This window comes from Giraffa tippelskirchi, chromosome 3 (genome assembly GCF_054371585.1).
Source record: "Giraffa tippelskirchi isolate mGirTip1 chromosome 3, T2T-mGirTip1v1.2.pri, whole genome shotgun sequence".
NCBI lineage: Eukaryota > Metazoa > Chordata > Mammalia > Artiodactyla > Giraffidae > Giraffa > Giraffa tippelskirchi.
The window spans coordinates 52,052,668-52,076,233 of NC_137277.1; the positions used below are offsets into that span (position 1 = coordinate 52,052,668).

General features: G+C 40.4%; 1 protein-coding gene across 10 annotated transcripts; it reads left to right on the forward strand.

Annotated features, from left to right (window-relative positions):
- The first annotated feature begins 16 nt into the window (after positions 1 to 16).
- Positions 17 to 23,333, forward strand: TUBD1 (tubulin delta 1). Of its 10 annotated transcripts, none has more exons than XM_081585057.1 (9): positions 17 to 282; positions 1,103 to 1,319; positions 3,176 to 3,323; positions 5,780 to 5,996; positions 6,900 to 7,131; positions 11,112 to 11,276; positions 18,832 to 18,972; positions 20,683 to 20,866; positions 22,670 to 23,333. In XM_081585057.1, exons 2-9 carry the CDS (start codon positions 1,148 to 1,150, stop codon positions 22,770 to 22,772), a joined length of 1,362 nt encoding a protein of 453 aa, XP_081441183.1. In that variant the 5' UTR covers positions 17 to 282; positions 1,103 to 1,147; the 3' UTR covers positions 22,773 to 23,333. The 10 variants fall into 10 exon arrangements, with proteins under 10 accessions (XP_081441183.1, XP_081441185.1, XP_081441184.1 ...); XM_081585059.1 differs by having other exon boundaries at positions 1,147 to 1,319; XM_081585058.1 differs by having other exon boundaries at positions 17 to 90.
- Positions 23,334 to 23,566: the final 233 nt, after the last annotated feature.

Below are 23,566 nucleotides of genomic sequence, written 5' to 3' on the forward strand. Positions count from 1 at the left end.
GCTTGGAAGCTAGATCATGCGCAGAGTCAGCGAAAGCCCGATGGACCGTGAGCATGCGTGCCGTGTCTGAAGTTGATAAATTGAACATGAGTAATTAACCTTTCTGAATAGGCGGGGGGTGGGGACAAAAAAAAAACAACACACAACAAATCTGCTCGTTTGTGGAACATGCGCATTCGTTCTCTGTAGTTTTTTCGGTATCGAAAGTGAGCCTGCGCATTAGGAAAATGTTGCCCCCGTGAAGTTTGAACCGGGCAGAAACGGCTGGTCCTGGGCTTGCCAGTGAGTGGGGTTAATGGGGAGCTCCTGGGGAGGTGTAGAAAGGCAGAACTTGGCTTTGCTCTTTACCAGTTCAGTGGCCTTGCGAAAGTCACTGACCTTTCAGAGCCTCGGTTTCCTTATCTGTAAAATAAAAATAATGATACCAATTTTGCCGAGTTGTTTGATGAATGGAAGTACAGAGTCTGGCTTACAAGCCACGGCTCCTTCCAGTGCTGCATAGACCCCGTGGTAAAGTCTTTACCAAAAACTGTCTCTTTTCATTGTTAAAAGTAGTGGATACTTGCTCTATTATTTCTCCTTTTTTTTCCTTCAAGCCTCGTCTTCCTTGCTGTCTTATCTGAGCTAAATACAAAGACTTTCTTGTAAGTGTTATGTAGTTACCAGTACAGATTGGTGGAGAGAGAAAGTCATTATTTAGAAGCGAGAAAATTAATGTTAATTAAATGTGCTACCGTTGAGCTCACTTTTGTATTTTCTATGTCCCTTTGGTGTGAAGTGGATACTACAAATTACTTCAACCAGAATTCACTTTGTTTTGTTTGTTTTAAACGCATGCTTAGAAAATTTCGATTACACGTGAGATTTTGGAAACTATTGAGCTGTGTATGAATGGATTTGGGTACAGCAGTCCCAAGTCTCAAAACCACATAGAGAAAAAGAACAACTTCCTTGAATGATTGGCTCCTTAAGACAACATAGCTATTTTATCTATATGTAGTATTTACAAATTATATATTTTTATTGATGTGTGTTAACATATTTTGTTTGTTCTTTGTTAGTAATGTAGTGGTTCTCAAAGACCATATTTTTTCTATCACAGGTTGCTCACTTTTTCAAAGGAGTTTGTTTTGGTTTGTTTCTCAGCATGTCAATAGTAACAGTGCAGCTTGGTCAGTGTGGCAATCAGATTGGTTTTGAAGTGTTTGATGCTTTATTTAATGACTCCCACTGTCCCCGAGGACTCTGCTCTAAAAGGGAGAATGAGGCATATCAAGCATCTTGCAAAGAAAGGTTCTTCAATGAGGAGGAAAATGGAGGTATGTGTGGTCCACATAACTGATCTCTTCAAGGCCAGGCCCTGCACATGGTATCTGAACCCCCTCCATCTTGCAGCAGAATGATTTTGTTCTCAGCCTTTTGTTTTTGTGTTAAGCTTTCCCTCTCCAGTGACATCTTGTCCTCAGGCCGTGAGCTTGCTCAGATCTTGCCAATCTAAAACCAACCAACCAAATAAAACTTAGCTCTTGACTATAGCTTTTTCCCTTCCTTCTCATCTAAGAGTCTCAAAGGAGAACCCTCTTTATCAATTATAATCCTGCTTCTGCTTTACAATACCACTGAAGCTGTCCCATGAAAAATTCCCAGTGATCTCCTAATTACTAGAGCCACTAACTGTTTTTCTTTTTCTTAATTCACTTAACTTCTCTACCAGATTTGATAACATTAACTATAAAACTCCCTTCTTGAGACTCCTTCTTCTTAGTCACTGAACTTTTCTTTTCTAGTGGTTGCATCTCAGCATCTTCCTCACTTGTGTAGTTCTCTCTGGGCAAGTTCAGTGACTCTCAAATGTTGCTCCATCTTTCATACTGGTTACTCTCAAATCTGTAGCCTAGCATCTCTTCCAAGCTGCAGACTGATTAGTGAACATCACCTGTGTCTCTCATGTGTACCTCATACTCAGCATCTCCATACCCAACGGCATGCATTGTTTTTCCTTGAAACTTTGCTTTTACTGCCCACATTCAGATCTGCTTAGTTTTATCTCCTACATGTCCCTTGAAACTCCTCTCCCCTTTCCATCTTCGCTATCTTTGCCTTAGTTCTGGCTCTTGTCCTTCCTCATCTGGATTGTTTCAAGACACTCCTTCTGAGTTTCTCTGCCTGGTCTCTTGTGTCTATCACATCTATCCTCCACACTGCTGTATTAAAAAAGACATCTGAGGGACTTCCCTGGTGGTCCAGTGGTTAAAACTTTACACTTCTACTGCAGGGAGTGCCAGTTCTATCCTTGGTTGGGAAACTACAATCCCACATGCCTTGCTTACTTACTTAACAATAAGCATTTAACTTAAACTTACTTAACAATAAGTAAAGAAATAAATGTAGTAAAAAGCTGTTTAAAAAAATAATAAAGACATCTGACATTAAAAAAAAAAGACATGTGACTATTCCTTTCCTACTTGAACGTTTTCAGTGGTTTCTCATTGCCTGAAAAACAAGTTTCAAGGTTTTTAGCATTGTATATTAGGACTTCTAATATCTGAGCCCTGCCTGCTTTCCATCCTGTCCATCATTTCTCCAGGGGATCTTCCCAATCCAGGGATCTCGAACCCAGGTCTCCTGCATTGCAGGAGGCTTCTTTACCAACTGAGCTATCAGGGAAGCCTTGTCCATCATTTCTTACACCCCCTTTCTCCATCTTCTGCTTCAATAATCCTGAGATGCTTTTGGTGCCCTTGGTATTTTGTACTTCTGAATATGTTCCTCTGTTACTGTGGATTTGTTCTGGGTCCTATCACGTCACTTCATGATTAAATGTTGATGTGTTTTACTTCCCTCCCTGGTTCTCCTTGGGCTGGATTGATACTATCTTCATCTGTGTGTTTACAGCACAGTACATAGCACATTATAAGCACTCAACAGACGTTTGTAGACTTGGCCCGTCATCATTTTAGCCCATATTTATTCAACCTGCCTAGCAGAGTGCTGGGCATTGTGAACCATCTGCATATACCTGCTGCTGCCCACCTCAGTTTCTAAGCAGAATGACAGATCTTTCTATTCTCAATCTTCGAATTTTTTTTTTTTATTTAGAGAAGTTTATGCTCTGAGTTACCCCAAATAAGATTATATGCATTATTTTTCTTTTGATCTTTTTTTCCCTCGCTAGTTCCAGTTGCTCGTGCTGTCCTTGTTGACATGGAACCTAAAGTTATTAACCAAACACTGTCGAAGGCTGCCCATTCTGGCCGATGGAAATATGGCCAGCATTCATGCTTCTGTCAAAAACAAGGTTCTGGAAACAACTGGGCCTATGGGTAAGAATAATTCCTCATGCTTTTCAGTTTAGATACAGCTGCACAGTTGATTAATAGTGTAGTTGTAACTGCACAGTTTATATACTAAACATTGTTCTTTAGCCACTTAGTTGTGTCTGACCCTTTTGCAACCCCGTGGACGGTAGCCCACCAGGTTCCTCTGTCTATGGGATTTCCCAGGCAAAAACACTGGAGTGGGTTGCCATTTCCTTCTCCAGGAGATCTTCCTGACCAGGGATCAAACCCATGTCTCCTGCACTGGCAGGTGGGTTCTTTACCACTGAGCCACCTGAGAAGCCCATACCAAACTTTGAATTTCTGTTTGAACATTTAGAGTATGACTTCACCGAGAAGTCACTCATTCTGTCTCACCTATCTGTATGCTTCAGGTCTAGTATTGCTGAAACCAAGGATCTTTTGCAGAAGGGTTTTCCACTTCTTCACTGTTATTCTGCCAGCTAACTTATTATCAATACAGTGTCTTTATCTGGCAAGTATTCCAGTTGATAGGGAATATGACTACGCAGTAATATTGCCTGAATTCTTTAGAAAATTCCAGTGCCTAGGGCTCACGTCCAGAAATTCTGATTCAATTGGTTTGGGATGAAGTCTGAATGTTGGAATTTTTCAAAGCTTCCCAAGGTGATTTTAATGTGCGGCAAAGTTAGAACTCCTGCTTTAGGAGTATTGTTATGAATATTGAAGATTATGTTGTACCATAATCTTGTAGATTCACACTCATCTCACATGCTAGCAAAGCAGTGCTCAAAATTCTCCAAGCCAGGCTTCAATAGTACCTGAACCGTGAACTTTCAGATGTTCAAGCTGGATTTAGAAAAGGCAGAGGAACCAGAGATCAAATTGTCAACATCCATGGGATCATCGAAAAAGCAAGAGAGTTCCAGAGAAACATTTGCTTCTGCTTTATTGACTATGCCAAAGCCTTTGACTGTGTGGATCACCACAAACTGTGGAAAATTCTTAAAGAGATGGGAATACCAAACCACCTGACCTGCCTCCTGAGAAATCTATGTGCAGGTCAAGAAACAACAGTTAGAACTGGACATGGAACAACAGACTGGTTCCAAATAGGAAAAGGAGTACATCAAGGCTGTATATTGTCACTCTGCTTATTTAACTTATATGCAGAGTACATCATGTGAAATGCTGGGCTGGATGAAGCACAAGCTGGAATCAAGATTGCTGGGAGAAATATCAGTAACTTCAGATATGCAGATGACACCACCCTTATGGCAGAAAGCAAAGAAGAACTAAAGAGCCTCTTGATGAAAGTGAAAGAGGAGTGTGAAAAAGTTGGCTTAAAATGCAACCTTCAGAAAACTAAGATCATGGCATCCAGTCCCATCACTTCATGGCAAATAGATGGGGAAACAATGGAAATAGTGAGAGGCTTTATTTTCTTGGGCTCCAAAATCACTGCAGATGGTGACTGCAGCCATGAAATTAAGAGACACTTGCTCCTCGGAAGAAAAGTTATGACCAACCTAGACAGCATATTAAAAAAGGAGAGACATTACTTTGCCAACAAAGGTCTATCTAGTCAAAGCTGTGGTTTTTCCAGTAGTCATGTATGGATGTGAGAGTTGGACCATAAAGAAAGCTGAGCACCGAAGAATTGATGCTTTTGAACTGTGGTGTTGGAGAAGATTCTTGAGAGTCCCTTGGACTACAAGGAGATCCAACCACTCCATCCTAAAGGAAATCAGTCCTAAATATTAATTGGAAGGACTGAAGCAGAAGCTGAAACTCCAATACTTTGGCCACCTGATGTGAAGAACTGACTCATTGGAAAAGACCCTGATGCTGGGAAAGATTGAAGGTAGGAGGAGAAGGGGATGACAGATGATTGGATGGCATCACCGACTGGATGGACATGAGTTTGAGTTAACTCCAGGAGTTGGTGATGGACAGGGAAGCCTGGCGTGCTGCAGTCCATGGGGTCGCAAAGAGTCGGACACGACTGAGTGACTGAACTGAACTGAACGAATCTTTAGAACCACCTAGCCAAAGGAATGGCCTATTAAAGAGAATTTTCTATTCCCAGTAAATTTACTCTCCTTACAGTCCTATTCACTTTTAAAAACTGTTTGACTTGCGTATCTTATTATTTTCTTCTTCTATTTTTTCATTTTGTTTTTGGTGTGTATTATTATTATTGTTATCTTTAGGCCATTCTGCGTCACATGCAAGATCTTAGTTCTCCAACTAGGGATCCAACCTGTGCCCCCTACTTTGGGAGCACAGAATCTTAACCATTGGACTACCAAGGAAGTCCCCTTAACTTGTGTATATAAAATTTGGTCAATCAGGGTACCTGTATGTCTCATGAGAGGTAGTTTACTTCCATAGGTTTAGAAAGCCTTCTCTCTCCTGTACCTGTCTCTGCAATCCATCTCTCTGGTTCAATTGAAAGATGTTTGTTTTGCATTGCATAGGTACTCTGTTCATGGACCCAGGCATAAAGAATCTATAATGAACCTAATCCAGAAGGAAGTGGAGAAATGCGATTCTTTGAGTGGCTTTTTCATCATAATGAGTATGGCTGGAGGCACCGGATCGGGGCTAGGAGCCTTCGTTACACAGAACTTACAAGATCTGTACTCAAGCTCTTTGAAAATGAATCAGATTATATGGCCCTATGGAACTGGTGAGGTATGAACATGTCGATTTAAAAATGTCTGTTTTGTATTCTTTGCAGTTAAAACAAATGTACGTAAAAGATCTATCTCATCCTTTCTTTGGAAATGTTAAGTTATTGTGTCAGGAGTGAGTATATGGTATGGTACTTTCATGAACAATTCATTTAACTTTGTTTAAACTTTCCCAAGCAAATGAGGTGTTCTTATTTATAAAAATTCCAAAGAAGAAAAGTGTGCGTCTTCTCTCAGAAACCCATTCCTGGGTCAGTCCCTCTGGCTACCACCTATAAAGCAGGGACCTTGACCTCATCCTGCCATTGCCAACCTTCAAAGAATTTTCATTTCTTTCCATTGAAGGGACATTTCTATGTAGGCCAATTTGCTGTTGATCAGCCTAGTAGGGGAAATAATAAAATGGAGATGAAATAAGTCACAGGAGGAAATGATGTAGAAAGTGTGATAGTGATAGTATAGTCATCATTTACTGAACCTTTACTATACACAGGGCACTATTCTAAGTGCTTTACTGTTATTCTGTCATTAATTCTTACAACTCTTAAGAGGCTGGTATAATTATTATCTCCATTTTACAAATGAGGAAACTGAGACATAGAGAGATTATGTAACTTATCTAAGATCATATAGCTAGAAAGTGGAAGAGCCAGGATTTGAACCTAGGTAGGATGCCCTCTTAACTGCTATTCTCTCCTTTTTTTTTTTTTTAACTATTTATTTATTTGGCTGCTCCAGGTCTTAACTGTGGCTCACGGGATCTTTAGTTTCAGCATGTGGGATCTAGTTCCCTGACCAGGGCTCAAACCCTGGCCACCCGCAATGAGAATGTGGAGTCTTAGCCAGTGGACCACCAGGGAAGTCCTTCTCCTACCTTTCTTATCTGTGGCCTTTTCCTCTCCAGGTTATTGTTCAGAACTACAACTCCATTTTGACACTTTCTCACTTGTACCGATCTTCGGATGCCCTCCTTGTTCATGAGAACGATGCTGTTCATAAGATCTGTGCGAAGCTGATGAATATCAAGCAGATCTCCTTCTGTGATATAAATCAAGTCCTCGCACATCAGCTGGGAAGTGTGTTCCAGCCTACTTACTCCGGGGAAGGCTCATTTCACTACAGAAGAAATCCACTAGGTATTTGTGCCCCTGTGGGTTATTTGTAGAGAAGTCTGATGTTGTGAAAGCCTCACAGCTGTTCTTCTCTGGCTCTTTCCCTCTACCTAAAGATATACTCACATCTCCCTCATTTCAGAGCCTTCCACTGATTCCATTCTTCAGGACCCTTTCTCTTCTTCTTTTTTCTTTTCTTCTCTATTTTTTAAAATAATTTTGAGATATAATTCACATACCATACAACTCACCCATTTAAAATAACACACGTCAGTGTTTTCTAACATATTCACAAAATTGCACAACCATCATTTTCATCACTCTGTAATAAAACCTACCACTCTTTTCTCAGCTTATTTGTCAAGTGCTTTATCCATTCAAACAATCCAGATGCAAAGGACCCGGGAATCTATACCTCTCAGTCCCACCCTCTTTCCCAAATAGTTGCCTATCCCAGTTTTCTTAGTTGCATCTGCTTCTTCAAATTTAGCACGCTCTGAATGGATTAATCATTTTCCCCCCCAGCTTGTCTCCCCTCCCCCACTTCCTCCATTCCTGTCGCCTGAATTTCTCCCACTGTCCTCTTATCTCATCAGTATGCTCAGACCTGTTGGTGCCATCTCTCCCAGCTGTCTGCATTCTTTCCTGCTTCCCTGTCCCTCTGACATTGGTTCAGTTGGTCAGGATCTCTCAACTGATATTGCATGCTCCCCCTGAATACAAAGTTCTTTTTATTCTCAATCTCTGCCTCTCTCTCTTTCTCTCTGTCTCTCTTTCATAAAAACAGAAGCTCACAGCTACATGGACATCCCTGGCTTAAGGTGGTCCTAACCCTACTTCCCTCCTTGTTGCCTGACTCTTCCCCTGGCATCAGTCCACCTGACACACTGACCCCAATGAGCCTCCCCAAGGCACGGATCTAATCCTTGTATTCTGCTCAACCCTCATTCTGTGGCTCATTCATTACCCACCAGATCTGTCATAACTCCTTAGCCTGGCCTCCACATCCTGCCCTGAGTCTTAACTTTCCACTTTCGTCACCTTCTGCCTCTGCATAGATTCCCCACTTGCTTTTCATCCTGTCTCCACTTCTTTCTTCAGGCTGGAACTTTCCTGCTTTGCTCCTTTTGCTCGGTGTTTCCTCTTTTTAAAAATCACTTCCTGCTTCCCTTCTTCACCTCTACTGAAACCTTACTCATCCTTTAGGATCCAATTCAAGTGATAATTTTTGTTTTTATTTTCTAATGTTTATTTGGCTGCCCCGGGTCTTAGTTGAGGCATGCAGGATCTTTAGTGCAGTTCCCTGGCCAGGGACTGAACCCAGGCTGCCTGCACTGGGAGCGTGGAGTCTTCGCCACTAGACCACCAGGGAAGTCCCAAGTGATAATTTTTCATAAAGCTTTTCTACTGAGACCTTTACCTAAAGTAACCCTCCAACTCTGAACTCCTGTGTGTGCATGCTCACGTCAGTCATGTCCAACTCTTTGCGACCCTGTGGACTGTAGCCTGCTAGGCTCCTCTGTCCATGGGATTCTCCAGGCAAGAATACTGGAGTGGGTTGCCAAGCCCTCCTCTAGGAGATCTTCCCAACCCAGGGATCGAACCCATGTCTCTTACATCTCCTGCATTGGCAGGCGAGTTCTTTACCACTAGCGCCACCTGGGAAGCCCCTGTACTCCTGTGGCATTCTGTATCTTTTATGTTATTTAATGTTTTTTGCCTTTATTCCTTTAAGTGTGTTTGCTTATCTTTAAGAGTTACACACACAAACACACATATTTATTCAAGGAGTACAAAAGAATATGCAGTCAAAAGTAAGCCACCCTCTGACCCCTCCCAGATGCCACCCCTGTAATTAGCGTCATGTGTTTCCTTGGAGGAGTCTGTCATGTGCATGTCTTCTAGTCCTCACTAATTTGCAACTTCCTTGGCGACATGTGTCTTGTTAATTTCTGTGCATTCCACAATACTTACATATTGCACATCTGTTCATTCAACCAGTATTTATTGACTTCCTGTTGTGTGCCAGAAACTATGCTAAATGTTGGGGATCCAGTGAGGAACCAATGTAGACATTGTGTTCATACTAAACAATTACACCAAGCAGGTGTAATTAAAAACTGAGTTAAATGCTCTGAAGGAAAGGAGTACAGATCCAAGAGAATGTGCCATGAAGGAACCAGACTTAGGCTGATGAGGCAAAGAAGTCAGCTCTTGAGGAAGTTAACACTTGAGCAAAAAGCTGAATGAAGACTTGGAGTTAGCTAAGCAAAGGGAGGGAGACAGGAATAGCATGTGCAAAGGCCCTGTGGCAGAAGGATGCATGGCCCTTTAGGAACAGAGAGAAATCCAGTGTCACTAGAGCACAGAGAATGGTGTAGAGGATGACTGACACCTGAGGCTAGAGCAGTGAGCAGGGGCCGACCTTGTAGGTCCCTGTAAGCCACGTAAAGGCCTCCTCATTACTCTAAGAGCAGGGGAAAGCCTCTGAAGGATTTTAAGGAGGTTGTTGGCATAATCCCCTTGTGAAAATTCCACGGGACTGCCTGTGGAGAGCTGATTGGAAGCCGTCTTCACAGATGGCCATCTTCTCACTGTGTCCTCACATGGCCCCAGGGACAAGAGGCCTCTCTGGGGCCTCTTTCATGAAGAGGCTTCACCTCCCAAAGGCCCCCTCGCCTCCTTAAAGCCATCACCTTGGAGGTAAGGATTTCAATTTGGGAATTTGTGGGGACACAAACTCAGAGTTTGACAAGGCCAAGAATGGTTAAGATGAGACTAGGTGAACAAGAAAGCTGGAGGGAAACGCAGATTTTAACAATCTTAGAGTTTAGGAATTATTTGCTGATTGTTTTTTGTTGTACGTGCTATGTGGCAGAATTCAGCTCTAGGTACTTTACAGAAAAGGCTTCTTACGTTTAGAGGAAACGCCACTAGCTATAAGATCAATTTGTGCAACACTTTGTAGATGTTTGCGTCAGAATTTGTTCTTAACATTAGGACATAGGCTATGAGTTTGCAGTCAACGTTATCATAAAATTTATTCATTTTTTAGTATTTATTACTTATTTCTTTGTGTGGCTGTGCAGGCACTTAGTTGTAGCATGCAGAATCTTCGATCTTCATTGTGGCATGTGGGATCTTTAGTTGTGGCATGTGGGATCTTTATTTGCAGCATGTGGGATCAAGTTTACTGACCAGGGATTAAACCCAGGCCCCCTGCATTGGGAGCATGGAGTCTTAGCCCCTGGACCACCAGGGAAGTCCCTGTAAGATTTAAATTTCATGTTATGGTAAAAGATTTTTCTTTTTCATCTAGAAAGGAGTATTATCTATAAATATATAAAATATATATAAGATATATTAAAAAGATAAAAATATTTTTAAACTAAGTAAGCTCTGAATGAAAAACAAAGTAGTCTTTCTCCTTTGCTCTCTTTCATTACAAGTATAAGGTTCTAAAGATAGACATATTCCTGTGTTTAAGAATTACTAATCCTGTCTTCCTTCCAAGTAGAGTTTAATGTTAAGAGGTTCTGCTTATCATTTAACCAAATAATATAAATAAGAGATCTAAGATAATTATCTTAGATAATTATCTAAGATAATTTCTAAGGGGACATTTAGTGAACACAGAATGACAATAAAAGTATATTATCTTTAATGCTTACTTTGTTTTCCTGAGGTTTAGCTAAATATTTCATTCACATTTCCAGGTTCTTAACTAAAAAAAATTATTGTTTCCTTTTGGCAAAGTGTGTTTTTTTTCATTCATGCTAAAATAGGTGCCAAAACCAAGCATTAGTTGATTAAACATTAGCATTAGTCAAGCATTCATACATATTGTCTCTGAAGTTGTATTTACATTTTGAAATTTAAGCAATTTTAGCCTTGGAGGAGAAAACACATTTGGTCCCCCCAAGCTGTCCAATCATGGTTGTATGTGAGTCAGTGGAAATAACATGGAATTTAAGAATTGAGTTCAGATTTTTTTTTATTTGCAGGAGACTTAATGGAGAATTTAGTTCCCCATCCAGAATTCAAGATGCTGGGTGTTCGTAACATTCCTCAAATGTCTGAGAATTCACTGGCATACAGCACGTTTACTTGGGCTGGCCTCCTCAAGCATTTGAGACAGATGCTCATTTCTAATGCGAAAATGGAAGAAGGTAAAGGGTATTTTAAAAATATGCAGCCCACAAGCTGGGAAAAATGCCTGTACTGAAGTTCCCAATATAAACTGGCTTGGGCCAGTTGAAATAATAGTGCCTTCTTCTGATCTGGGAGGCTCCTACAGAAACTCACCAGAATATCCCGGGAGGATTTCTTAATCACTTCACAGTTTCATTTCTCAAAATAAAAAATTCAGATGAGTGTGACAATTATTTTATTTTTATCAAAGTAATATAGGAATGTAGTTTTTTTTTTAAGTTGTCAGAACTCATTTAAGTGTGTATTTAAATCTGTACATCACATTGTATGTAAAGTACATCTTAAATTTTTTTAAAAAGTCAGGTAATTGCCCAGTATGAATTTATAATGGGGAAGAGAACAGTCAATTCTCCACTTCTCCACAGCCCAGTGGGCACTGCTTTCATTGATTTGAGATGTTCTTTCTGGAATTGGCCTCCATTTCTAAACATCTTCCTTATTCTGTTATTTGTTTTATTTTCCAGGTTTAGATATCCTCTGCCTTCCTAGCATAAAATTGAGAATTAAATCTTCTTATACCCTCTACACACACATACACACACCTTCCCTCTCGCCTCCCAGTCTAGTTAAAATAAGTTTTCAGTGTTTGTATTATTTTTGCTATGTAAATTTTATTCACAGTTGAGCCATGTACTACATACACAGATTACATTTTATTTCATGTCCCGTTTATTTTTTCCTCCTAGAGTTAATAATTATTTGGTCGATACTCTTTGACCTATTATGAATCTACCCCTAAACTTTTCCATAAAAATGAAACCCTTCTCAGCCAACCCATCAGGTAATCTTATTACTTCCATTATGTTCTTAGAGATGTCCCTTCCAGAGGCCTTCACCCTTCAGTCTGCCCTGGTTACTCTGCAGGCTTGAGAAGCAGCCAGCACTGGCATCCCTGCCTGCTTGTGTATTCTAGCCCGGTTCCTAGATTCCGAATCTTCCTTTTTCTGGGCTTATTCCCTCATGTGGACAGTGCCCTCCGGGAGCTTCGTGAGAAAGAGTACAGGGAAGGTGAACATTTTAAGGCTGCAGATGTCACTATCCTGCTTTTCTATTTGATTGATAATTCAGCCAGGTATAGGATTTGAGGCTGGGAATCATTTTTACTCAGTGTCTTGAAAGCATTGCTCTATAATCTTCCAGCTTCCAGTGTTGCAGCTGAGCAGTCCCACTTCAGTCTGATTTCTAATCCTGTTTCATTCGCTTGTGTATCTTTTAGGATTTTCTCTTTGTTTCTGACATTCTGGAATTCCTTAGTGTGGATCTTTTATCTCATGACAGTGTAAACTTTATGCGTGCAGAGATCATTATCTGGGGTGTTTATTGCTGTCTTTTCATAGGTTTAGCCTTTACTGAGAAGATGGAGGGGGGCACCCCGCCTACTGCAGGGGCTGGGGAAGGGTCTGGAGCTCTCACTGCTTCTCATACAGATTTTTAACTAATCCTCCCATCTCTTCCTTTTCTAGAAGTGCTTGGTCAGCTTCTAGAACCTTCAGTGTGGGCAGAAGTTTCAGTTTTTGCTACATCAGTAACCACTGGTTCATTTGCTTTCCAGGTTCGAAAATTCTGTCTCCACTATCTTCTTTCCTTTTTTTTTTTTTTTTTTACAACAGAAGCTTTTATTTCTTAAATGTCTAAATGCATAAAAACATGAAAATGTATGCTGCTGCTGCTAACTCGCTTCAGTCGTGTCTGACTGTGCACCACCCCATGGACTGCAGCCCACCAGGCTCCTCCATCCATGGGATTTTCCAGGCAAGAGTACTGGAGTGGGTTGCCACTGCCTTCTCCGTTCTTTCCATTTTTTTTCGTGCCTTTTAAAAAAATTCCTGTGTTGTTAGTGAGATTTGAGGAGTAAACTGGTATGTTCAGTCTGTCATGTTTAACTGGAAATCACTACTGTGTACAATTTTGGGAGCGTATATTTTACCACAGATTACAATCAGTTAGGTTTCAGTGCTATGAGAATGGATTTCCTCTACATTTACTTGTAATACCTTATGGATGTTAGGTCATAGTGCTTGAGGTTTGGATATAAGTAGAAAGTTCACATCTTAAGTAATGCTTCGGAAACTTTTTGGCCACAAGACCTGTTTTTCTGGCAATACCTGTTATCAAGGAACACAGTGTACCTCAGGGCAGCTTATTACGTGGGACTCTGGGCCCTCTCAGGTCAATAAACCACCATTTGTTTAGTCATTTTCCCATATGGGAATTTAGACTGTCAATGTTTTTTCATTTATAGATATGAATTTTGAACATTTAAATGTTTCCTATAAATTTTTGTTGTTCAGCCACTCAGTTTTGTCTGACACTTTGTGACCCCGTGGACTGCAGCACGCCAGATCTTTGAGCATCTCCTGGAGTTTAGTCAAACTCATGTCCATTGAGTCGGTGATGCCATCCAACCATTTCATCCTCTGTCGTCCCCTTCTCCTCCTCGCCTCAGTCTTTCCCAGCATCAGGGTCTTTTCCAATGAGTCAGCTCTTCACATCAGGTGACCAAAGTAAATGTATGAATAAATGTTTTTATGTCACTAACTAGGTTGAAGGATATAGTTTTAAAACTCCTCATACGTTATCAGAATGCTCTGTGTGAAGATGACCCCATCAGTATCACCTTCCGCAACGTATCTTTTTCCATGTCCTCAGAACAGGAAGAATGAGTGACCCAGGAAGGAGCAAGGCAGAAGTTAGTGTCTCTTATGACCTAGCTTTGGAAGTCACATACCATCATTTTGCACCATCCTTTTGGTTATTAAGGTCAACCCTATCCCATGGGGAGAAGACCATGCAAGAGCCTGAATACCAAAGGCAAGGAGCACAGGAGTTGATGTTGGAAACTGGCTTCCACCCTTTGCCCTGTCACCTAATGAGTCATGTCCTCCTATTTGCAGAACGTACTTAACCTGTCCCAGGTCCTCCAAAGTTAGCACATCAGCCTGTTAGCACATTCCATTAGCCCATCAGCCTAAAATTCAGAATCTTGTCATCTAAAAGCAGGTCCAGGTGTGGATTTATGTTTCTCAGGCGAGATTTCCTGAGTATAGCTCTTTAAGTACACCCCACCCCCAACAGACCCTGCTGGAACAGGTGGAGGGTAACTGGTAGACACTGCTTTTCAAAAAAGGGGACGTGGAAGGAACACTGGAGTCATCGGGCCATAAGGATTCAGCAGGGTACATGCTGGCAGTTTCTTGATTAAACTGTTGAGGCCTGGGAAGAATTTTCCACAGCTTTTGGCTTGGCCCTCTGAACCAAGCTAAATTACAATTTTACTTACTTTTAAGTTTTACTTACAGTATTTTAAAATTTTATTAGTTGATTTACTTTTGCTAGTTTGCTTTAGTGTATTCACATGAGAGTCGAAGTTCTAAGGGCATATATATATAGACACACTTTTAAAAAACCTTACATCACATTATATGTATTTTTTTGTTCTGCTTTTTTCAATGTAGTATTTTGTAGCCTTTATTCCAACTCATTCATTTAGACATGCCTTGTTCTTTTTAGTAGCTGCATAGTTTTCTACCATATACGAGCCATAACTTATTATATGTACCTAAAGAGTGAGTTAATTCTATGAAGCTGGTTGTTAAAATTCTAAAAATTCCATAACCTTCCTCTGTTGTCTCCTTGTTAAAGGTAACTGTAACAACTCTTTTGTTGTTTCTGTTATTGTTTTTGTCTATTTATTGCCATTTATAGATTTTTCATTTCTTTATTACCTATTTAATTCCCACCATGGAGGGTTAGGATTTAGCTTTTTTCTAACACTGGACCCAAAGCTCTGAAGTACGCTCTGTCTCCTCATCCTTCTGATACAGTAGTAAGTGTCATCATTGGGTTAAAGCGATACTCAGGTTTATACTATCATGATCAAGTAAATGCTATTCACAGCTGAGCAACAGAGCATCCTATGATTACTTTTTCCTTCCTGTATAATTTTTTTTGTTTTCTTTGGAGTTAATGATTGCCTTGTTTTCTTGTTTCCTTAGTTTTTCTATGTACCTGTCAGTTATTCAGCCCTGTTTCACTACTTGTCTAAATTTTTTTTTCTTGATATCCGGCATGCCTTGTTTTGTTGCACTTTGCAGAGACTGTTCTTTGACAGACTGAAGGTTTGTAGCAACCCTTCATCTAGCAAATCTGTTGGTACCATTTTTCTAGCGGCGTTCACTCACTTCACGTCTCTGTGGCACATTTTGGCAATTCTCACAGGATTTCACACCTTTTTCTTATTATTATATTTGTTATGGTGATTTGTAATCTTTGATGTTACTATTTTTTTAATGTCATCGTGTTTTTTGTTTTTTTTAAAAAACAACTATTTATTTATCTTGGCTGGGTTGGACCTTTGTTGCTGTGTACAGGCTTTCTCTAGTTGTGGCGACAGAGGCTACTCTCTAGTTGCAATGCCCGGGCTTCTCATCGCAGTGTCTCCTCTTGTTGCAGAGCATGGGCTCTACCGTGTGGGCTCAGGAGTTGCAGCTCACAGGCTTAGCTTCCTTGCAGCATGTGGGATCCTTCCAGAACAGGGATCAGCAGGTGGACTCTCAACCATGGGACCACCAGGACAGTCCCTTTGACGTTACTATTGCAAAAAAACTTTCAAGTTAAAAAAAAGATTATAACTTGAAAGTTCAGATGACGGTTAGTATTTTTTAGCACTAATAAGGTATTTTTAAATTAAGGTCTGTATGCTGTCTTTTTTAGACACAGTGCTATTGCACAATTGACAGATTACAGTATAGTGTAAACATAACTTTTATATGCTCTGGGAAATGAAAATATATTTGTGTGACATGCTTTGTTGGGATTGTTGTTCAGTCTCTCAGTCGTGTCTGACACTTTTGACCCCATGGACTGCAGCACACCAGGCTCTCCTGTCCTTCCTTCACCATCTCCCGGAACTTGCTCAAACTCATGTCCATTGAGTCGGTGATGCCATCCAACCATCTAATCCTCTGTTGTCCCCTTCTCCTCTCGGCTTCAGTCTTTCCCAGCATCAGGGCCTTTTCCAATGAGTCAGTTCTTTGCATCAGGTGGCCAAAGTATTGGAGCTTCAGCTTCAGCATCAGTCCTTCCAATGAATATTCAGGACTGATTTCCTTTAGGATTGACCGGCTTGATCTCCTTGCAGGGGAGAAGTCTCCAAGGGATTCTCAAGAGTCTTCTCCGACACCACAGTTCAAAAGCATCAGTTCTTTGGTGCTCAGCCTTCTTTATGGTCCAACTGTCACATTCATACATGACTACTGGACAAACGATAGCTAAGACTATATGGACCTTTGTCAGCAAAGTAATATCTCTGCTTTTTAATATGCTGTCTAGGTTTGCCATAGTTTTTCTTCCAAGGAGCAAGTGTCTTTTAATTTGGGATAATTGACTTTATTGTGGTGGTTGGAACCAAGCATGCAAAATCTCCAAGGTCTGCCTGTATTCAAGTATTCTATCAGTTTCATCTTCTTAGAGAAATCTTCGCCAGAGCCTTCTGACCTGCTTCAGTCTAGTATTTTTTGCCCTCTCTAGCCCGTGTATGTCTGTCATACTGGATATTCTATTTGCCTGTCTGCTGCGTTCGATATTCTGCTCAGAAGATTTAGACAAAACCCTAGTGATCTTGAGAGGAGGGAGGGAGCGTGGTTATCCTGGGTTTCACATGATCACTCTAGTTTTGGTATGTACCGTGCCCTTACCTCTGCCTGGTGTTCTTCAGACTAGAGACACTCAATCATGTTCTCTCCAGAAAGCAAACCTTTAGTTTCCTGGTAGGATAGGAAAGAGGCAGTCGTCATGATAAACAGACAAGTTTAGCAACATTCCTTGAGCAGGAGTCAAAGGGAGATGTACTTCACATGGTTGCAAAGCCAGTTTAAGAGCCAATGACTTAGCTATTCTTAGTTGTGCAGTTAAGAGCCAATGACTTAGCCATACTAGATGCTGTGAAGTTGTGTCTTCTTGTGGTTTCAGTTTGCATTTTCCTAATGACAGTGATGTTGAGCATCTTTTCATGTGGTTATTAGCTATTTGTTTATCTTCTTTGGTGAAATGTTTGTTCAAACATCTTTCCAGATTTTTAAGCTGGCCTGTCTGTCTTATTATTATCAATGATTTCAGTATGCCAGTATTTTTTTATTTGTTCTGAAATTTCTTTTGCTGAAAATCAAACTGTTATTGCACACTGAAAATTTTCCCTATCTTATGTATAATCTAAGAGTATCTCCTTAATATTTCCTTTTGACTAGTCAATTTTCAATCCTATTTTTGCTTTGTGTTTCTATATGCCTTAACATTTTTGTATGTATTTTGTTTGTTTATTCATAGAGACATGTAGAATGAAGTTCACTCTTTCTAGGTGGATAGTTCCATGAGTTTTGACACACTTAATACCGTGTAACCACCACCACAATTGAGACAGAGTATTTCCATGCTCCAAAAAGTCTCCTCACACCCCTTTGTAGACAGTCTCTTTTCTCTACCCCAAGCCCCTAGCAACTATTGATCTGAATTGTATTCCTATGGTTTTGCCTTTTCTAGACGGTCCTATTAGTTTAGTTCAATCTCTTAGTCATGTCCGACTCTTTGCGACCCCTTGGACTGCAGCATACCCAGCTTCCCTGTCCATCACCAACTCCCGGAGCTTACTCAAACTCATGTCCATCTACTCGGTGATGCCATCTAACCATCTCATCCTCTGCTGTCCCCTTCTCCTGCCTTCAATCTTTCCCAGCATCAGGGTCTTTTCCATTGAGTCAGTTCTTCGCATCAGGTGACCAAAGTATTGGAGTTTCAGCGTCAGCATCAGTCCTTCCAATGGATATTCAGGACTGATTTCCTTTAGGATAGACTGGTTGGATCTCCTTGCAGTCCAAGGGACTCTCGAGAGTCTTCTCCAACACCACAGTTCAAAAGCATCAATTCTTTGGCGCTCAGCTTTCTTTCTAGTCCAGCTCTCACATCCATACATGACTACTGGAAAAACCATAGCTTAAGAATATGGACCTTTGTTGGCAAAGTAATGTCCCTGCTTTTTAATATGCTAGGTTGGTCATAGCTTTTCTTCCAAGGAGCAAGCGTCTTTTAATTTCATGGTTGCAGGCAGCATCTGCAGTGATTTTGAATCCCAGGAAAGTCCTATAAATGATCTCAAACAGGATATAACCTTTTGAGTCAAACTTGCTTCACTTAGCATCACGCCTCTGAGATTTATCCATGTCTTTGCACATATCCGTAGTCAGTTTCTTTTTATTGCAGTGTAGAATTCCATCCTTTGTACCTACTTGCCATCCTTTAATATTCAGTGAAGAATTATTTCATGCCTGTCTCAGAATTGAATAGTTTGAATCACTTTAGGTCAACCAGATAAGAATGTTTAAATTTTTAGCAGAATGCCACCCCCCCACTTGTACTTATCAAATGGGAATTTCTATAAAATACATATATCATCTTACATATTTCTGTTCTTGTTCAAGGCCATTTGTAAAATCTCTCTCTTTTTTTTTCTTTTGGTAGGTATTGATTGGCAGGTTCGGCCACCTTTATCAGGACTTCCTCCTCTTGGTAAAATGTCTGTCAACAAAGAGACTCATTTTAACACTTCCATTGCTAACTTGGTCATCCTTCGTGGGAAAGATGTGCACAGTGCGGATGTGGGTGAGCAAAGTTAAGGTGGAAATTAAGACGCACATTTTGCAGATGTTCATGGTACACATGCGTTGTGTTTTTTTAAAAAAAGAAGTCCCTGAACTTATTCTTTTGGCCTCACCACGTGGCTTGTGGGATCTTTAGTTCCCTGGCCACGGATTGAACCCACACCCTTGGCAGTGAGAGCTCACAGGCCTAACCACTGAACCACCAGGGACTTCCCCTCGGATTTATTCTCTTTTTTTTTTTTCCTGTATCTCTTGGAATTTTTTTTTAATTAATTTTTATTGGAGTATAGTTTCTTTACACTGTTGTGTTAGTTTCAGTTGTGCAGAAAAGTGAATCAGCTATACATACATACCCTCTTTTTTTGGATTTCCTTCCCATGTAGGTCACCACAGAGCATTGAAGAGAGTTCTCTTTGCTATACAGTATGTTCTCACCAGTTATGTCAATGCCAATCCCACAAATTCATTCTTTTAAAGAAAGGAAAAATAAAAACTCTGTTTTAGTAGCAAAATGTAACCCCTGTACCAGTGTGTGACCAGACACCAAAATGGAAGTGGTGTAAATAAGAGACAAGTTTAATTCTTTCTTCCTGAATCTGGTTGCTCTGTCATCCTCCCCTTGTGGGTTCAAGCTTAGTCTGAGATTCTGTTAGAGCTTCAGCTATCACATCACGTAGGCATAAGCAAAGAAGGGCAGGCCCGGTCCTGCAAGGGTCACACCCCACACTTGTGTTTATATCCCTTCGACTGAGTCGGACACGACTGAGTACGGCTTGGTAAGGTGCGGTGGGAGCTGTGATGTAAAGAAAGTCAGTCTCATCCCTGGGTTGTCGTTTAGTCCCCTAGTTGTGTCCGACTGTTTGCGAACCCATAGACTGTAGCCCACCAGGCTCCTCTGTCCCTGGATTTCCCAGGCAAGATTGCTGGAGTGGGTTGCCATTCCCTTCTCCAGGGGATCTTCCCAACCCAGGGATCAAACTGGTGTCTCCTATGTCTCCTCCACTGGGAGGCAGATTCTTTACCACTGAGCCACGAGGGAAGCCCCTGTAATACCCTTAAATAAAAAACTAGTAATAATTAAGAAGAGATAATATCAAGTCAATCAGATGTGGTACTTTCTTCATATTCTTCATTTTCGATTTTAAAATAAGAGAATTAATAAAAGGACATGTAAAGTTACAAATCTGCCCATAGGAAATGATGCAAGTACATAGAGGTGTTCTTTCAAAGATATTCATTGCAGTATTTTCACACTGACAGAAATGTGGGAACTAAATGCGCAGCAGTAGGAAATGTGTTAAGTAAATGATGATATGTTCATAGAAGCTTTTAAAAATATGAGTGATATTTATTGACATGGAAAAGAGGTTCACAACGTATTGGTGGATGAAAAATGCAAATCACGTAAGAGCATGCATGTAAAATTCCAATATAAGAGAGGGTCAGCAGACTGTTCATAGTCATTGTTTCTGGGTGGTAACATTTCAGCTGTTGAGTTGACTTAAATTTTCTTCTTAATACTTTTCTGAACAGTGTGAATTTTTTTTAATGATGATGAACATGGATCATTTATCCAAAAGCAATATAAAGCTAGTTTTAAAAGGCAATACAAAAGACTTCTCGTGAAATGGAAAAGAAAGTATCTGTTTATTAATTTCTTGCCAAAATTAATGATTTGTGATATAAACAATGGCTTGTTGTTTTACTCTAGGAGCATTTAAAGATCCAGCTCTCTATACTTCCTGGTTAGAGCCTGTTCACGCTTTCAATGTGTGGAAAACCCAGCGAGCCTTTAGGAAATATGAGAAGTCTGCAGCCTTGGTCAGCAATAGCCAGTCCTTAGTAAAACCACTTGATATGATTGTGGGTAAAGCATGGAATATGTTTGCTTCCAAGTAAGTACAAAAGAAATCTACAAACCGTTCGTAACCTTAGGCAGATAACTGCTAGGCAGGTTCTGGAGTGTCTTAGCCTGTTTGGGCTGCTATAACAAAAATAGCATAAAGTGGGTGGCTTATAAACCACAGAAGTCTATTTCTGAAGGCTGGGAAGTCCAAGATTAAGGTCCCGGCAGATGCGATGTCCAGTGAAGACCCACTTCGTGGTTTATAGATGGTGTCTTTTTGCTGTGTCCTCAGCTGGGAGCAGAGGCAAAGGAGCTCTCATGGGCCTCTCACTGCATTCAGGAGGGCTCGACTGTGGTGACCGAATCTCAGTCCCAAAGGCCTTACCTCCTAGTATCAGTACCTTGAGAGTTAGGATTTCAACGTGTAAATTTGTGGGGAACACATTCAGTCTGTGCCATGGAGTAAGCACTTTGTAGGTATGAAACTTTGAACACGTTCCTTCTGGCTTCATTTCCTTTCCTGTACAATGGATCCAAAAGAGAGGATATATGCGGTGAAGGTTAAAATGAGATAATAATGTAAAAATACACTTAGTCCAGTGCCTGACTAGTAAATGCTCAAGAATTGTTCAATAGTATTTTTCCAAAATAAGATCCTTGAGAATGGAAGAGATCCTGATCTTGCTCAGTAAGAAAGATAGCAAGTTCAGCTCCACCTGATACTATGAAATGTCTGCTTGATGTGAAGAATGTGTTAGCAGGTTCCCTGGCCTCTGCCACAGTTACTTAACGTGAGAGAACTCCTCAGATGACTGGATAAGCCTCTACTTTGATTAGCCAGGATTCCCAAGGGTCTCCCCTCCTGCACATGGCCATTCCTTGAACCCCAGCTCCTCAGGACTGTGCACTCTCAGTATAGTTCTGGTCTAGTTCCTGTCCCACTTCCATTAAATGGTAGCAGCTGTTTTCACTAATTGAATTCATGTCTGCCCTTGATATTCTTTTTAATATGGTTTCTCCTTCTGCAGAACATTTTGAGGGGCTGGGGCTATTAACAGGATCACCTGGCCTAAGTGCAAATTAAGTTGTTGTCTGAAAAATACTCGGGAGGCTTCATTTCATTCCTAGTACTGGACCCGTGTGTTTCTACAGTTTCACACCTTAGATGAGACTTTCCAGGCGCTTCTTAAGAGTTTGTACTGCACCCAGTCATCTCCTCTAGTGTTGAATATGTGCTGGGTAGACAGCCAAATCTGAACATGCTTTTTTTTCCCTATGTGCTGCTTTTTTTTTTGGCCACGCCTGGCAGCTTGCAGGTTTATTAATAATAGTTCCCCAGCCAGGGATTAAACCCAGGCCCTGGCTGTGAAAGCTCTGAGTCCTAACCACTGGCATGGGCACATCCGTGCTCAGTCCTGTCCAATTCTTCGTGACCCCAGGGACTGGAGCCTACCAAGCTCCTCTGTCCATGGGATTTTCCTGACAAGAATACTGGAGCAGGTTGCTATTTCCTCCTCCAGGGGATATTCCCAACCCAGGGATCTAACTCATGTCTCCTGCATTGACAGGTGGACTCTTTACCATTGAGTCACTTGGGAAGCTCCCCTAACCACTGGACCACCAGGGAATTCCCCTCCTATGTGCCTTTTATTGTCACTCTCTTGAATAGACGAAGCTTGGCATAAACTTTGAAAGTTTGCTAACTTTTGGAGTAAACATTGAAGCAAAGATAAGACTTTTTTAAGAGTTTGCCATGTTCAGATGTTCATGAGCTACAAAAGGTCTATTATTTGATTTTGAATTATTCAGTTGCCTGAGATTTTTATTTCATATTTTCTGTTTCTTTCACCAGAGCCTACCTTCATCAGTACACAAAATTTGGAATTGAAGAAGAAGATTTTTTGGACAGTTTCACATTGTTAGAACAGGTTATTGCTAGTTACTGCAATCTCTGATTTTGAACCAAGAGGAAAAATTACCTTAAGTCAATTTTGGACTAAAATACTTGCAATATTACTTTCTCTGTAAGGTTTTAAAATACCAGTCTGCTAATGCTACAAAGTTGAATGCTGATTCCTTCTTCATACTATAGCCACAGAAAAGGAGGAAAACCTTTCATGTTTTCAATGAAAACATCTACTTGGTATTTTCCTTTGTAAGAAAAAAAAATTGGTGCTTCTTTAAAGAACTTTGGGAACACTTTGCTGAGATGTTACAACTTTGAAACTATCAGAAAAGGAAACTTCCCTCTTTATTCCAAAAAGCATTCAGTAAATATGAGCTTAAGCTTCCATAGCACAATTTTAAGTTAAGAAATTGCAATTCTGTATTTAAATATATTCATCTTTGAAGTGAATGTTTTGGACCACAAGAGGGAGCTGTTGTCAAATGCTATTATGTGAACATCTCTGAATATTTTATTCGATAACATGGTAAGATTTTCCACTTTAAGCAGCTATTTAAAAATAAATGTCAGGATTTTGTTAATAAATGTATATCATGCTTAAGTACAAAAAGTAAGTGTTTGCTTTGTTTGCTTTTCTTAAATTGGGCATCAGAAAATTGAGTTTTTCTTTTACATCTTAGAATGTCAGAGCAGAAATTGATTTTGCTCAAATAGTGTTTTAAAATTATTGATAGGTATTTAGCTGGTGTGGAAGAAGGTAATTATAAGGTAATATACTTCAAGGTATATTCTTTTCAGTAAAAGGGGTGAGAGCTTTCACCAAAATGTCACTAAGTTGATAAA

Excerpts from the sequence above, each read along its gene's own strand:
- TUBD1 (XM_081585057.1), top strand. The coding sequence starts at position 1,148 with ATGTCAATAGTAACAGTGCAGCTTGGTCAGTGTGGCAATCAGATTGGT. Across the intron at positions 1,320-3,175 it reads CAATGAGGAGGAAAATGGAG|TTCCAGTTGCTCGTGCTGTC; the intron begins GTATGTGTGGTC and ends TTCCCTCGCTAG. Across the intron at positions 11,277-18,831 it reads TAATGCGAAAATGGAAGAAG|GTATTGATTGGCAGGTTCGG; the intron begins GTAAAGGGTATT and ends TTCTTTTGGTAG.